The 15,547-nt window shown below is 40.4% G+C and overlaps 1 protein-coding gene across 2 annotated transcripts in view; it reads left to right on the top strand.

Annotated features, from left to right (window-relative positions):
• Positions 1-15,547, top strand: part of LOC307130997 (NACHT, LRR and PYD domains-containing protein 3-like) — an 80,615-nt gene that overhangs the window by 2,420 nt on the left and 62,648 nt on the right. Inside the window, exons 4-7 of one of the 2 annotated variants that reach the window (XM_079824361.1) lie at positions 892-1,005; positions 1,250-1,345; positions 1,545-3,368; positions 10,032-10,202. In XM_079824361.1, the coding sequence (XP_079680487.1) occupies positions 892-1,005; positions 1,250-1,345; positions 1,545-3,368; positions 10,032-10,202 (2,205 nt within the window). Of the gene's footprint in view, positions 1-891; positions 1,006-1,249; positions 1,346-1,544; positions 3,369-5,065; positions 6,183-10,031; positions 10,203-15,547 lie in introns of those variants that run through there. The other variant, XM_079824362.1, reaches the window with a different exon arrangement.

Here is a 15,547-nt window from a genome sequence, read left to right on the forward strand (position 1 = left end):
AGCCCACAGTCATTATGCTACATCATCTTCTACTGGATGTAAAAAACTCTAGTAACCTACATTTAGCCATTTAAGAATAAGTTCTACTTCTGTAGTTATTTTGGTGAAATAACTCAAAAGTAATACAGGAGTAATGTAACACATTATATTTCTGAGATAGTTATATTGTAATTTAACAAATTGCTTTTAAATAACAGTAACAAGTAATCTATAATGTATTACAGTTTGGAAGTAACTTGCACAACACTGCCTATAACTATGTGCTGATTGATTGAGTGTATGATGTGCAAACACTTCTCTCATTATAGTAGTGCACAAGTTAAGAGAAAGCTACAGGATTGGTACATGCAGTCGCTGTCGATAAATAAACCTCACTAACCTCACTCTATCTTAAATTAGCCATGAAGATGTGTTTCTATTTCAGCAGGCAGTAACTACACAGTGTCTGCCAGAACAGGGATGTTTCACAGCAAGAGAACCGTTACTAGAGTACAGTAATGTGCTTTATCTGGTTCATTGCTCTCTTAAGTCAGTTTAGCCTTTGTTCTCCATTATGCCATTGAAACGAGTCATGTGATCGCGGTTGATGTTCACCTGAGTTGAATTATTCTATAGTTGTTTACAATTTGTTTGTTTTGAATCCCTAATATTACAGTTTTTCTCAGTCGGTTTTTTATCATGCTGAACATTTGCAAACCAGTCAATTAATTTCTTAAAATAATTATCAAAGTTTGAGACAGTGAAACAGCACTGAGTTACAGACGTTAGAGCAAAAGTGTTACAACACTCGCTGATCTCTCCTAAGACAGAAGTTTCCAGTAAAAGTGCACAACATGTATTATGCTTTTATTATTATGCTGTCTGTATGCTTTTTATCTTACTTAAAACCAGTTCAGTCCAGCAGGAGAGATCAAGCCCAGAGCCCAGCTGTGTGTCTATGAAGAGTAACTGGTCAATGGATGATCCACTAAAGTTTAAGAGTGAAGACACACGGCCTGATCTCAGGTATTTCATCTCTATAAAAGTTATGCCTATAGTATTGTTATTAATATACATCAGTGTAATGAGTTCAGATCCTGTAAGTTTCAGTCTATTAATGATGATCATTGTGCTCTTGTGTAAAGCTCTATGTATCGTATTGTTAATACATTCACACACTGTAAAAGCTGGTGGTCTGTTACTCAGTTAATGACACAATTACATCAATATCAGTGTGTCTGATTCTTTACCCTCTTCATTCTGGTTTAAGGTCAAATCTTCAATCCAGACCAGTTAAAAACAAAACTGTGTTCACGCCTGTGATTCAACCACAAGACTTTAATGAAAGCATGGCTCCTGGTTTCAGGTAAAATGTGAGACTTTTGTTGTTGTTTAATTTTAGGCGCTGCAATGACATCACGCATCACTCAAACACATGATTAATGATTCAAACATTTCAGAAACCGTATGATGTTCTGTGTCCCATAATACAGCAAACAAATCATCCATTGTATGGCTATTTACTTCTCTAACTTGTGTAATAATCTGTTATTATAATCTTACAGCCATGACTCTAAACCTGCTGAAGTCCTCAACAGGTTCAGATCAAATCTGAGGAAGAAGTTTGAGCGTCTGTATGAGGGAACAGCAAAGCAGGGAAACCCAACACTCCTGAATGAGATCTACACAGAGCTCTACATCACAGAGAGTGAGAATGGAGAGATCAGTAATGAGCATGAGGTGAGACAGATTGAGACACAGTCCAGGAGAGCAGAAACAGAGGACACACCGATCCAATGCAGTGACATCTTTAGACCTTTACCTGGACAAGACAAACCCATCAGAACTGTGCTGACAAAGGGAGTCGCTGGCATTGGAAAAACAGTCTCTGTGCAGAAGTTCATCCTGGACTGGGCTGAAGGGAAAGAGAATCAGGACGTCCAGCTCATATTTCCTCTTCCTTTCAGAGAGATCAACTTGATGAAGGACAAAACACTCAGTCTTTCAGACCTTCTTCATGTCTTTTTCCCTGAAACCAAAGAAATGGAAATATCCAGTGAAGAATATAAAGTGTTGTTCATCTTTGATGGTCTGGATGAGTGTCGTCTGTCTCTGAACTTTAAGAGCAAAGTGAAACTGTGTAATATATCTGAATCCGCCTCAGTGGACGAGCTGCTGACGAACCTCATTGAGGGGAATCTGCTTCCCTCTGCTCTCATCTGGATCACCTCCAGACCCGCAGCAGCTGATCTCGTCCCCTCTGAGTGTGTCCATCGAGTGACAGAGGTACGAGGCTTCAGTAACCCACAGAAGGAGGAATACTTCAGGAAGAGAATCAGTGATCAGAGTCTGGCCGACAGGATCATCACACACCTGAAGTCATCAAGAAACCTCCACATCATGTGCCACATGCCAGTTTTCTGCTGGATCTCAGCCGCTGTTCTGGAGAAGATGCTGAGTGAAGCAGAGAGAGGAGAGATTCCCAAGACTCTCACTCAGATGTACACACACTTCCTGATCCTTCAGACCAACATCAAACATGAGAAGGACTATGAGAAGAACGTGACAGATCAAGACATGATCCTCAAACTGGGGAAAGTGGCTTTTCAGCAGCTTGTGAAAGGCAATGTGATCTTCTATGAGGAAGACCTGAGAGAGTGTGGCATTGATGTGACAGAAGCATCAGTGTACTCAGGATTGTGCACTCAGATCTTCAGAGAGGAGTTGGGCTGGTATCAGGGGAAAGTCTTCTGCTTTGTTCATCTGAGCCTTCAGGAACATCTAGCGGCTCTATATGTGCACCTCTCCTGTGCAAACAACAACATAAATGTGTTTGACTCAATCACTAAACAGAGTTTGCTGTCTAAAGTTAAGGACTTGTTTCTACACAATTCATCAGAACATGTTTCATTATCTGAGCTGCATCAGAGAGCTGTGAATGAGGCTCTACAGAGTAAAAATGGACATCTGGACCTTTTCCTGCGGTTCCTTCTGGGTCTGTCAGTGGAGTCTCATCAGATTCTCCTTCAAGGACTAATGAAACAGACAAGAAGCAGATCTGACAGTAATGAGGAAACAGTTGAGTACATCAAGGAGAAGATCAGGACCATTGACTCTCCAGAGAAATCCATCAATCTGTTCCACTGTCTGAATGAACTGGGTGATCATTCACTAATGGAGGAAATACAACAGTATCTGAAATCTGGAAGAATAAAGGAAGCCAAACTCTCTTCATCTCAGTGGTCAGCTGTAGTTTTTGTGTTGTTGACGTCAGAGGAGAAGCTGGATGAGTTTGATATTAATAATTTTGTTGGAGGAAGCAATGAAACTGAAAATCTAAAGGTTCTTCAGAAACTGCTGCCTTTGATTAAAGAATCCAGATCAGTTCGGTAAGTATCTCTGAGAACAATCACTTCACTGTTAAAACATTAAGAATATAAAAGTTAATAAATCTCCAGTGCTGCAGATGCTGTCCAGAGTTCAGTGGTCAGTATTTTGATGTGACGATGTAAAATTCCTTCAGACATTCAAACAAAGTCAGAGAATTTGCATATTTATAAATAATTCAGGTTTACCAGTTCAATATTCTTACACATAAAGAAGAAATGTAAATATTTACATATTTGTTTTTAAATAAATAACATTAAAGAAAAGATGAGCAAACATACAACTAGAGAAACAGATAATTTATTAAGTAGCTCAAATTTAAAAGCATTTGATGTATGGTTAACACAGCAGAGTCATACATTTATATTTTACTGTCAGATGGACGATTAAACATTTATTCAACTTTAAGCTAATGTTCAAATAAAACTTTACATTTTAATTTGACTGTGAAATGGACAATTAAGAATCAAATCTCTGAGCATCTGAAATGAGTGCGGGTTCTCTAGTAAAGTGCAGATGTAATGTGTAGCAACAGCTCCACCATAACAAGAAGAGCAATGTACAGTGAGACATTTATGATTTACAAGTCATTCAAAATATTGGAATGGATTTTCAGTAAATTGATACAAATATTATTCTAGTAATCTATTAAGGCATCTTTACACAGCCGAGTTAATGCGCTCTAAAGCGGCTCTGTGTCTGCTCAAAATTCTGTGTAAAGACACAATGCCGCATTAAAGCAGACTTAACATATGCCGGGTCTGATCCACCTCGACCCCTAGTATCAAAGGCGATGCTTTTGATTCAAAGTAAATGAACGCGAACTTGTGCCGCCTTAAACTACCCCATTGTCATGACAACCGCCTGTCAGCGTCAGCTCACGCGGCACGAGAATCAAGAAGCAGGAGACAAACCATCTAGGAATTAAAGTAAAAGAGTCCTGTACTTAGGGGTGTGACGGTTAGTATATAACCGTGAGACCGACGGTTATAGTTAAACACAGTCATTAGAACTCTATAACCGCCAAAACCGTGTTATTAAAATATTTTTTACAAAAAAAAAAAAAAAAAAAAATTTTTTTTTATAGATATGTTCCCTCAGCTGACAAGGGAAACGGAGGCGGAGTTAGTGGTGCTTCGGAGGCTGCTACTGCTAGGGATGATTCGGGAGAGGTCTGTGCACCACCCCCTACCAAGAAGAGAAATCTTGGAGATCTCCTTAATAAATGGAGGTCTGAAATCTCTGCCATTTTACCGATCAGAGCGCGCGCTGACACGGAGTTAACCCGCTATCTCCAAGAACAACCAATTAACTCTACGGGTAATCCACTAACATGGTGGAGAGACAATGAAACACGCTATCCGCTCTTAGCAAAATTGGCACGTAAATACATGTGTATTTGTGCTACAAGCACAGCATCAGAGCGAGTTTTTAGCACTGCGGGTAACATAGCTACCCCTGTCAGATCGTCACTAAAACCGAGTAAAGTGAACATGGTGTATATTTTACTATCTTATGAAGCTAAAAAGGAGCTTTTCCCCACTTATTTCAATACAGAATAATATGCTAGTGTTCTGTCAGAATAATATGCTACTGTCTTAAACTTGGGAGACTCTCCACGCACTGCTCTCGAACTAAAAATTATGGATTTGATCAACTGGTCTCTCAACGCAATTGACACCATCTTCTCGACGAGAAGCTTGGGTTCGGGGGAACCTAACTGCCCTGCCGGAACGTTTGCTGCTGGCTACACGATGGACGCGTGGGAGAGGTGGCATGTTGTGTGTCTAGCGGCACTTTCCGTAGAGGACATTGAAGACATCTACCTATTCGGATTCATGGTAACAGGGTTTCTGCTGATTGGATCAGGCATTGCCCTGGGATATCGAAAAATTCAGAAAGCGGTGACAGCTGTTCAAAGCTCCACAGGGCTGCCCGTCATGATTGAAGCAGTGGGCAGAGCGGTCATCTCCCAAACTGGGACTACTAACCGCAACATGGATAACATCATGGAGTTGCAACGCAAGATGGATGTCATCACGGAAAAGCTCACTGCTTTGCAAAATGGTTTCAGAGACCAGAACGAACTAAGAGAGTAGTCATAAATTGTGGCTACTCGCTCCCAGACCAAACAAATTCCAATCTTATCTGCTTTCGGCTCCCTCAACCAGCACGGTCTTGGCCAAGGCCGCTGCTGAGACAACAACTCCTCCAGAAGAGCACTGCAGGGAGACGCTCTTGCATTCATCCCCCAACCACCTGCTGACTCGGACTGGGATCTGATCAAGGTTGTCTCCATAACAACGGGAGCACCGAGATTAGGGTGCCAGGCGTGACTCTCCAGGCCTACACAAACATGCACATGAACTTTACAGGCACACACACACTTATGCACACACCCATCTCTCACCTTCGCCGCTTTGTACCCCCAGTCTGACAAGCGGGTCTGTGACCAGCGCCTGAGATGGCTGCAGGACCGGGACGCCTGGCTGTGCTGGGACACCTCAACCCCCCACTCCTCTCCCCTGTTGCAAGTCGTGTTTCATGTTGTATTGTGTGCTCGTGTTGCTGAGATGTTTTTTTACTGGTCTCAAACTGTGCTCCCGTAGGAGCATAGTCTGGGGGTTGTTTTTTTTTTCATCTCCTCACCCCTCCCTACCTATCCTCATGTTATGCTGTATTTTCTGTCCAACTCAAGAAGGCGCCGCATTGAATGGCGACTCGGTGTGACTCGCATAACACCAAATACATTTCACTGCCAGTTGTATATTGCATATAATTGTGTATGTGACAAATAAAATCTCTTGAATCTCTTGAATCTCTTGAATCTCTTGTCAGCCACATATGGTAAAAATGAGCTATCATTTCTTTTTTCAAGTTATCACTTTGTTGTATATCAGAGCTCTTCAACTCTAGACCTGAAGTTCCAGTTTCAATTTTTATTCATAAATTCAGATATTTATTATTTTTAATGTGTGAAAAGTATAGATATTAATAGGTAATTATTTGTACCTGATTGTATAATGTATTTGTTGATAGTGTGATTTTTGGGGAATTGTCTTGAATCCAGTTAGGATTGTAAGCAGAAATCGAACAGTGCATGAGGGTTAAACAGACTCAAGCTCAACAGTCAGAACTGAGAACAGTGCAGTTGTGTTCATAGATAAGATCAAAATATTGAATGCATTTGTTGAAGGAGGCAGAACAATAATGCATTTGAAGAATTCAAAATACTGAAAAGAAAAATGAGAAGTGCTCGATGGAATGGGAACAGAGAGAATTAGGAATATTACAGAGAGGATGAAACAATGTTCAAAATACCAGCAACTGAGAGAAAATCAGATCTCAGGAAGATAGTGTCAAAATCAAAGAGAAACACATTGGGTCTCATTCACTATGCATGTGTACATCTGAGCAAATCTAGATTACCCAAAAACTCCTACTAAAATGTATTCTACATTGACCAAAGAATGTAGGAACTGAAACAAAAAACACTTTTCTGTGCTTAAGAAGTTGTATTTCATCTTAACACGACTATATATTATATATTATTATGTTATGTAATCTTACATGTGTTTATAAGTAAAGCTGTGTTATAGCTTGAGCTGCGAGGTTTCTCTGAATAACGCAGATATACGTGTGTGTACAGCTGCTAATGAGAGTCTGTAATCTGGGTGTGTATAAAAGGTGTTTACTGTGTTTGAACTGGTTTTGAGAATGGCACACCTGGCATTGCTCGAGGATCTGGCCAGAGAGTCTGCATATGTTTGACGAGAGTGACCAAAGGCTGTAAGGAAAGCCCAAATTCACTAACATCAGAACAAGATTAAGAATTGAAAAAGCATAGCCAGAAAGTTTGAAATAGTTTGAAAAGTGTGAAATAGTTTGAGTTTTAGTTAGTAGTTTAGAAAGGTTAGATAGGTAGTTTGCTAGGGTGTTGCTATGCGGTTGCTAGGGCACTCGGGGTGGTTGCTAAGGTCTTGCTGTGTGGTTGCTAGGGTACTCAAGTGGTTGCTAGGGTGGTTGCTATGCGGTTGCTAAGGTACTTGGGGTGGTTGCTAAGGTGGTTGATATACGGTTGCTAGGGTACTCTGTGTGGTTGCTAGGGTCTTGCTATGTGGTTGCTTGGGTACTTGGGGTGGTAACTAAGGTCTTGCTGCGTGGTTACTAGGGTACTCAGGTGGTTGCGTTCACACCGGACGCCTAACGAAAAAGCGAAGCGGAAAAGCGAATATTTCGTGTGCGAATAGTTTGCGTCAAAACCATTCACATCAGCTGCGACACGAATTTGCGACGTCTGTGATGTTTCAGAGCTCCAACATCCCAAAACATTTGTGGCGACAGCTGAGAAAACACGGACACTTCATCATTCAGGGAAGATGAGCTTTTCATTTCATTTAAAAGACAGAGAAGAAGGTTTTGGGTGCACTCCGTCTTAAAGAACAGAGAGTCTGAAGGGGAAGATGCTAATCTTGTACAGGAGCTAAAACTTTATCATGGCCGGTTCTGCACTTACTTTCAAATGTGCGTGGGACAGTTTGAGGAGCTCCTCCAGAGACAGTAGCAGCGCATCTGACCACACACACACACACACACACACACACACACACACACACACACACACACACACACACACACACACACACACACACACACACACACACACACACACACACACACACACACACACACTTCAGCAACCAGTCGACCCGGAGCAGCTGTGTTTCCAGCTATGTTTCCAGTTGAGTCAATGTAAACATTTAAATTCCACAGTCGTACTGACGGAAACACATTCACTTTCTATAGTCGCGGACACAATTAGGTTAGAAAAAAATCAACAAGTTTTAACTCAAAGTTATGATATCGTAATCTGTAGGCTAGCCTACAGTGGGCAAACACAGCTGCATCTGTACAGCTGTAAACACAACTACAGCTGTAATCTCGTGAGAAATTCGATACCTGGCAAAGGTTAATGTTGATTGAATGGCTAGAGACAACAACTGGACATTTGGTCACCTTTGTTTGCTTGTATGTGATTGGTTTAAGCCTTTTCTGTCGCTGCGAGTGTTCGAAAAAACGACATCGAAACGAAAAAAATAAACATTAGTTTTTTCGTCACAGCACATTCACATTCGGTGTGGAAGCTCTCAATACACAAACAGCTGATCAAAAAATAAAACCATCGTGCGAATTATTCGCGCGTCAAAATCGCGTCCAGTGTGAAAGAACCTTAAGTCTCAGTGGCTCAGAAATAGTTCATAGAATGGCAGCAATGAGCCTCGCCAACTGTCAAAATATGAGTTTTGTCAGAGTTTGAACTTTCTTGGCTTGTCTGAACATTCCGTCAATGAAAGTCAATGGGATTTTTCCAAGATTTGATCAGCATTTTTAGGAAAACCGTAAGTCCGATCAGCCTGAATAGATACAGCAACTAACTTCAGAACAGTCTGAAAGTCTGAGCCGAGTTTGGTGGTTGTAGCCTTAAAACACTAGGAGGAGTAGCAGTCAACGGTTTAGTAAGAATAGCATTTCAGTAAGTTCCCAAGCCAACTTAATGTATGTGTGTGTGTGTGTGTGTGTGTGTGTGTGTGTTGTGAGTTGGGCAGAGATTATTCATGAGAAGTTCTCCTGTGTGTACAAACACTAAATAATCCACACAATTATTAGTGAATGAGAGCCAGTGTCAGTGTTTTGAAGGGTTTGAAGAGGAACTCAGGGAGATAAAGGAAAGAGGAGGTGTTAACATTCAGATCACATCTTATGATACATTATTGAGGTGGAGTTGGTCCAGGTGTGCCGGCTGGAACACCAAAGTCGGAGAAGGAATCCAGTTCAACAGATTTATTGGTACAAAGTATATGCAGAGGGGGAGCCAGGATATAGTGGTTTGCATTAATCACAATAATTAATCACATACAGGAGATGAACAGGAATACTAGTGCAGAATGGTATCGTCTGTTGCTTTATGTCCATAGAAGTGTATCAGCATATGTGTGTAGTCTGTAACAAACAAATAAAGGATATGTTCTAACAAACAATGCTTCTTCTTATCACGATTACACTCATAACAACAACATAAATGGCATTAATAAGCTACTGGCTTCCCTCAAACATAAACACAATGTGTCACTTGTATATAACAAAATAGGGCATTATCAAGCATTATAAACAGCTTGCATTATTACACTACACTGGATGAGCACTCAAGTGCTGCTATATTTCACATTAGCGGCCATTTTGTATCATTATTCCTTTCACATCTCTATTAAGATTATTGATTTTGGAGTTGACTGAGATGTAGTGACTGTTTTCAAACAGGTTTTCAAAGGAAAGATAAAACATTAGTTTTTAAATCCTGCATAGAATGAAATAAGTTGACAAAAGTTTGTGGTTTTCTTTTGAAATGTTTAATGTATTAAATTCATCTCACAAACAAATCACTACTTCATACATATTGTTACAGATATAAATAGCTGAACAATACACTGTTGTAAACGCTGTCATTAATTAAAATAGATTTAGCATTAGACAAAAATACAGATCCTGATCCATCAAACTTATTGATTTGTGCTTTAAGTTTGTACTTTCTCTGTAATAATGGATTCTCTGATAAACTGATCTGATCTGAACTGAGAGAGTGAAGAGTGTGTCATTGTTCTCTACAGGTTGATGAGGTGTGATATCACAGATGAAGGTTGTGCTGCTCTGGCTTCAGCTCTGAGATCAAACCCCTCACACCTGAGAGAACTGGATCTGTCATGGAATAAAATAGGGAAATCAGTGACTCTTCTCTCTGCTGTACTGGAGGATCCTCACTGTAAACTGGAGAAACTGCGGTAAGATCATCTCTCTCATAGTCACACGTGTCTTTGTCTTCAGTAAAACATGTCTTTTAATGTACATTTTAGGTCTAAAATCATCTTGTCAAATAAAATGTTATGTAAAGTCACTAAATCTCAGGACAAATGACTCTGATGACTGAAGAGGAAGTTAATTTTATTAATCTTCATCACATCGCATGACATTTACTGAAGGTTCAGTTGCTTGTTTAGTTTGATTGAAACTCATTTACTTGGCTCTGTCTGTGTTAAAGTCTATTTTCATCTTATTTTTACTTGTTTTGAAATCCCATGAGCTCATTGTGTTCTCATAGATGCCATGTCATGTCATTTATTAAATTCATTTAACTGTGAAATATAGTGAACGACTGGAGGTGAACCAGTAGACAGACAGTGTGAGTAGACAGACAGACAGACAGACAGACAGACAGATATATGCTATGTAGTTGTTAAGGTAATTGTTGCTAAGCTGTTGCTATGCAGTTGCTAAGTTATTCTGGGGGGTTTCTAGGGTACTCAGGGTGGTTGCTAGGGTGTTGCTATGCAGTTGCTAGGAGTGGTTGCTATGCAGTTGCTAGGGTCTCAGGGTAGTTGTTACGGTGTTGCTATGCGGATGGTATGGTATTCTATAGGGCTGTGCAATTAATCGAATTTCGATTTCGATTTCGATTTTGCCTCCCAACGATCACCAAAATAGTACAATCGAGAAAAAACGATTATTTTGCCTTGCGTTCTGAATGAAACGCGCACGCGCTCATCCGCCCCTCCCGAAGCCACAAACTTTCTCAGGTCGTGAGTCTCGTGTGCATATCATCTGCTGGAATTTAAAAACTCGGCGCGAGTAAAGATGGCAGAAGGAGGGCAGTTACAGCAGCGTTTGGTGAGCAAAAAAGGCAAAACCAACTCCGTTGTCTGGGAACAGTTTGGCTTCGAGGAATCAGACGACGAGCAGAAACATGCTAACGTTACGTGCAAGATTTGCTACATGGTAGTGGCTGCAATGCAAGAGAACACCACGAATTTGTTTAACCACTTGAAAATTAAACAGAGTGACCAATGACAATCTAATAAAGAAACAAAAACTGACGAGAGCAGGGGTGCCGTGTAAACGTCCTTTTTTCCCCTCATATTTTTCAAATAATTCTCTCTTTGTAAACTTTGTTCAATGCATGCGAGTGCTGCCGTATGTTTGAATATGACCAGTCGTTTTCACCGTCATCACCCGGGTTTAGTGCCAGAAGACGCGAATGAGAAGCCGCGCGCGCTGTGAGGAAATGTATCTCTGTGCGCTCATCCGAGAGCGCGCACACGTCTCACAGCGCGCAAATATTGAGTTCTCTTTCAAGTCTTGCTCTTGAACGGACAAACTCACACAAAACGTATGTCAACATGTCGATCTTGATGAGTATCCTAGCAGACATAGTCTGTATATGCCTTAAGTGAACTTTATACAGTCGATAAAGACGACGCATATCCGATCCGGATTGAATAGCTTTTGTAAATTTAATAGGATTCATCTTTAATTTATGCACTCAAATATGCAATGTTATTTTACATTTGAGACATTTCTGTACCTGAAAACTAATGTTAGACGTACCTGAAAAGCATATCTAGCCGAACCATATTGTTGATCTTATTTATTTGTGATTATCATTTTTACGTGAATACTTTTATACTTTGATTTGAATATATGTTATATTATTTATTTTAATAGTTCAAAAAGTACAACAAATGTTACAATTTCAATTGAATTGTTGAAAGGTGTATTTTTAATAAATACAACACATTCCCAAAGTCATGTGAAATAATCGTGTTACATAATCGTGATTTCAATATTGACCAAAATAATCGTGATTATGATTTTTTCCATAATCGAGCAGCCCTAGTATTCTATGTGTGTGTGTGTGTGTGTGTGTGTGTGTGTGTGTGTGTGTGTGTGTGTGTGTGTGTGTGTGTGAGAGAGAGAGAGAGTGTGTGTGTGTGTGTGTGTGTGTGTGTGTGTGTGTGGGAATGAGTGTGTGTGAGAGTGAGTGTGTGAGTATGATGACTAGATAGATAGATAGATAGATAGATAGATAGATAGATAGATAGATAGATAGATAGATAGATAGATAGATAGATAGATAGATAGATAGATAGATAGATAGATAGATAGATAGATAGATAGATAGATAGATAGATAGATAGATAGATAGATAGATAGATAGAAACTAGTGCTGGGCAGTATACCAGTTCATACCGACTACCGGTATTTATTTTTCATTGTTTGAGAGGGGACGCATTTCACTGTTGCACACTAGTGAGAGCAGTCAGAGCACAGCTGAGATCGCATTACAGCCTATGGCTGAATCTGAAATCGCCCCCTATACCCTCATTCACTATTCCCTACGTTATCACTTTATTTGAAGGAGTGAATGAAAACGAGTGTGTGAAGTCGGACAACCGTTGTGTGTACATCGGCTGTACACTCGTTATTGCGGTGCGATGTGGGATAGAATGAGTGCACTCAATAACGCCCACTATGGTTTCAGACACCACTACAAAGCGCTGTCCCCTCCAAATAATGCCCTATTTGAGGTTATAGGGGGCGATTTCAGATTCAGCCCTTGATTACAGAGGAGAATTCAAACTACACGCGGCGCGCGCGAGAGAGCGGTTTCTGCGCAGAGCGCCGTGATGAGATTAACAGCGTTCTCCACATGGATCATATTATAGCACATAGACCGGAGCGAGCGTGTTTAAGTTTTTAATGGACATATTTCATAGACATAGTGCTCTAAACATGATCCAGAAGTGTGTATCCGCACATATTTCATCATGTCTTCTTCAAATGAAATGTGCACTGATTTGGCTACACTGATACAACCATAAGCTACATCTGATCACGACAGCGATGACACGATGGATTATTCTGCTATACAAAAGACAATGGAGGATGTAAATTAATAAATAAACTGACAATTCAAAAAAGTAAGTGCTTTATTCTTTCTGTGTTAAACTGATGAGTGTCATTTGTTCAGAGAGTGCTCTTAAATGTATTGCAAATATCCGCGTTTCTCCATCATTTTGGCAGTTTGTTGTTATATAGGGTTAGATCTTTAAAATGCTCAAGGTGCCCTCAACTCTGGTTTTCTCTCTCACTCCCAGGTCATATTTTAATATTCATGTGCCTGTAATGAGTGTGTTGCAAGTTGTTTTATCGGTTGTCTCTCCATAGCATCATTTTGTGGGGCTTTGCAAACCTGTATTAACTCTAGTGTGGAGTTTTTCTACAATATTCACTCATCATGACAGTAAAATAGGACATTCTAGTCAATCTACTGCAGTATTTCCTCTCTTAATCAGTAGAAAATGTGGTTAACACCCTGTCATGCATAGGGGGAAAAAATACCGTAATATACCGTGAAACCGATATAATTTAGAAAAATACCGTGATATACATTTTTGGTCATATCGCCCAGCACTAATAGAAAAACACACACACACACTCACTCACTCACTCACTCACACTCATACACTCTCACACACATACCCTCTCACTCACACATTCACACACTCTCTCTCTCTCTCTCTCTCACACACACACACACACACACACACACACACACACACACACACACACACACACACACACACACACACACACACACACACACACACACACACTCACTCACTCACTCAGAGTGATAGATTGATAGAAAGATTAGAAATATTAGATAGAATGGAAATTTAAGGCCTAGTCCACACGTACAGTGTTTTTCCTCCTCCATTTTAAAAAACAATCGCGTCCACACAAGCACAGTTTTAAAAAAATCTCTGTCCACATGAAAACGCAAAACTGCGCTATGATTGGCTGCCTGATTTCCACATGGGTCTCATCCAGGGCACCGATGCACTGAGGGATGCCATGGGCTCAGTGAAACCCTTCTACAAGTTGCTTTACTTTGGACTCAGTGACAGGTAACTGTATATACACAGGGGCAGGGCCCAAGTGGACTGTAATAGCTTCACACACTTGCCTTACTATGTTGTATTATTGCATTCTGGCGCCTCTGTTCTGCAATACAATGAGCAGGGCTTAAAGTATCCCGGCACCGTGCCGGATTTCCGGCGTGCTGCGTTTGGCTGCGGAGAATAATTCTATAAATAAAAAACTGTGTTGATATCACGTTCGAGTTCATGAGTTCGCCTACCAATAGTTTGAGAGTAACATGCAGAGTCAGCTGGCATTGGTGTTGATGTCGCCGACGAGCACACACTTCCAGCCAATCAGCGATCACCAGGCAGACGCGCTCATTCATGACTGAAGGGTTTTTAGCGCGATATCTTGTAGCTGTATATTCAAGTAGCTGTATATTCAAGTGATCGCAATGCTAAAGTGGCATAAATATACAGTTGTATCTGTATTAGAGTAAAGAGTGGGAGAGTGATCCAGCGTGGATTACACCTCTTTATAAACATAACCAACTCTGAGAGCCCAGTTGAATGGCTTTAATTGAATGACGAATAAGTGACTATGACTCCTGTCCATCATCGTGTGCACACTGACCAGGGACATCTGCAAGTTTTAAACCGTAGACTGCGCTGTACTCATCCCCCACAGCTGCTGAAAGAGCTTTGAGTCAACCATTATTCAGTTTTGACTGATCAATGCATGACGCATTTTGGCAGTGGTGTGTGAATTAACGGGTGTGAAACAGTGGCTTAGCCATAATTTTATTTTTGAAGGGTCCCATCTAAAAAATAGGGGACGCTATATATTATATAGGCTATATATATATAATTCAATAATTTAGCCTACTTAATTTTGTTATCACAGGAAATGATGCGCTCGAAATGTGCATAATTTTCTGTCCATTATTTTGCGTGACCATAAAGAAAAATGCCACGTCAATATTGAAAATGTTTGCATCTTAAACCATGAGGGCAGGCCAGTGGATATCATATCACAATGTGCAAACGTTGCGCGAGAGTTATGCTGGTGAGGGTCTTAAACGCCAGTCAATTATTCAAAGTGAAAGTAAAAAACTAACCGTTTATCTGACGCTGCATCACGGGCGCATATTCTATTAGAGATGACGAGATATTAATCAAATTTATTTTTTAATATTTCACTAGTGGCCTTGTGGGGGAAAAAAATCGTGAAGTGAATCGAGAAGTGATGTGTGCTTGACAAGCTTACACCTCTGTTTGCCGCTGTGCGCTCAATCCATTATTTTATTTTAAGCAGTCAGTAATCTGGGGGGCCGGACATGTAAATGAAGGAGCCTCGTGGCTATGGCCCTGGTGTGAAATGCCTGCGAATTACATTGTTTTTTCCGATCTCTTATATTTGTACTTTT

This window comes from Gobio gobio, assembly GCF_949357685.1.
Source record: "Gobio gobio genome assembly, chromosome: 8".
Taxonomy (NCBI): Eukaryota; Metazoa; Chordata; class Actinopteri; order Cypriniformes; family Gobionidae; genus Gobio; species Gobio gobio.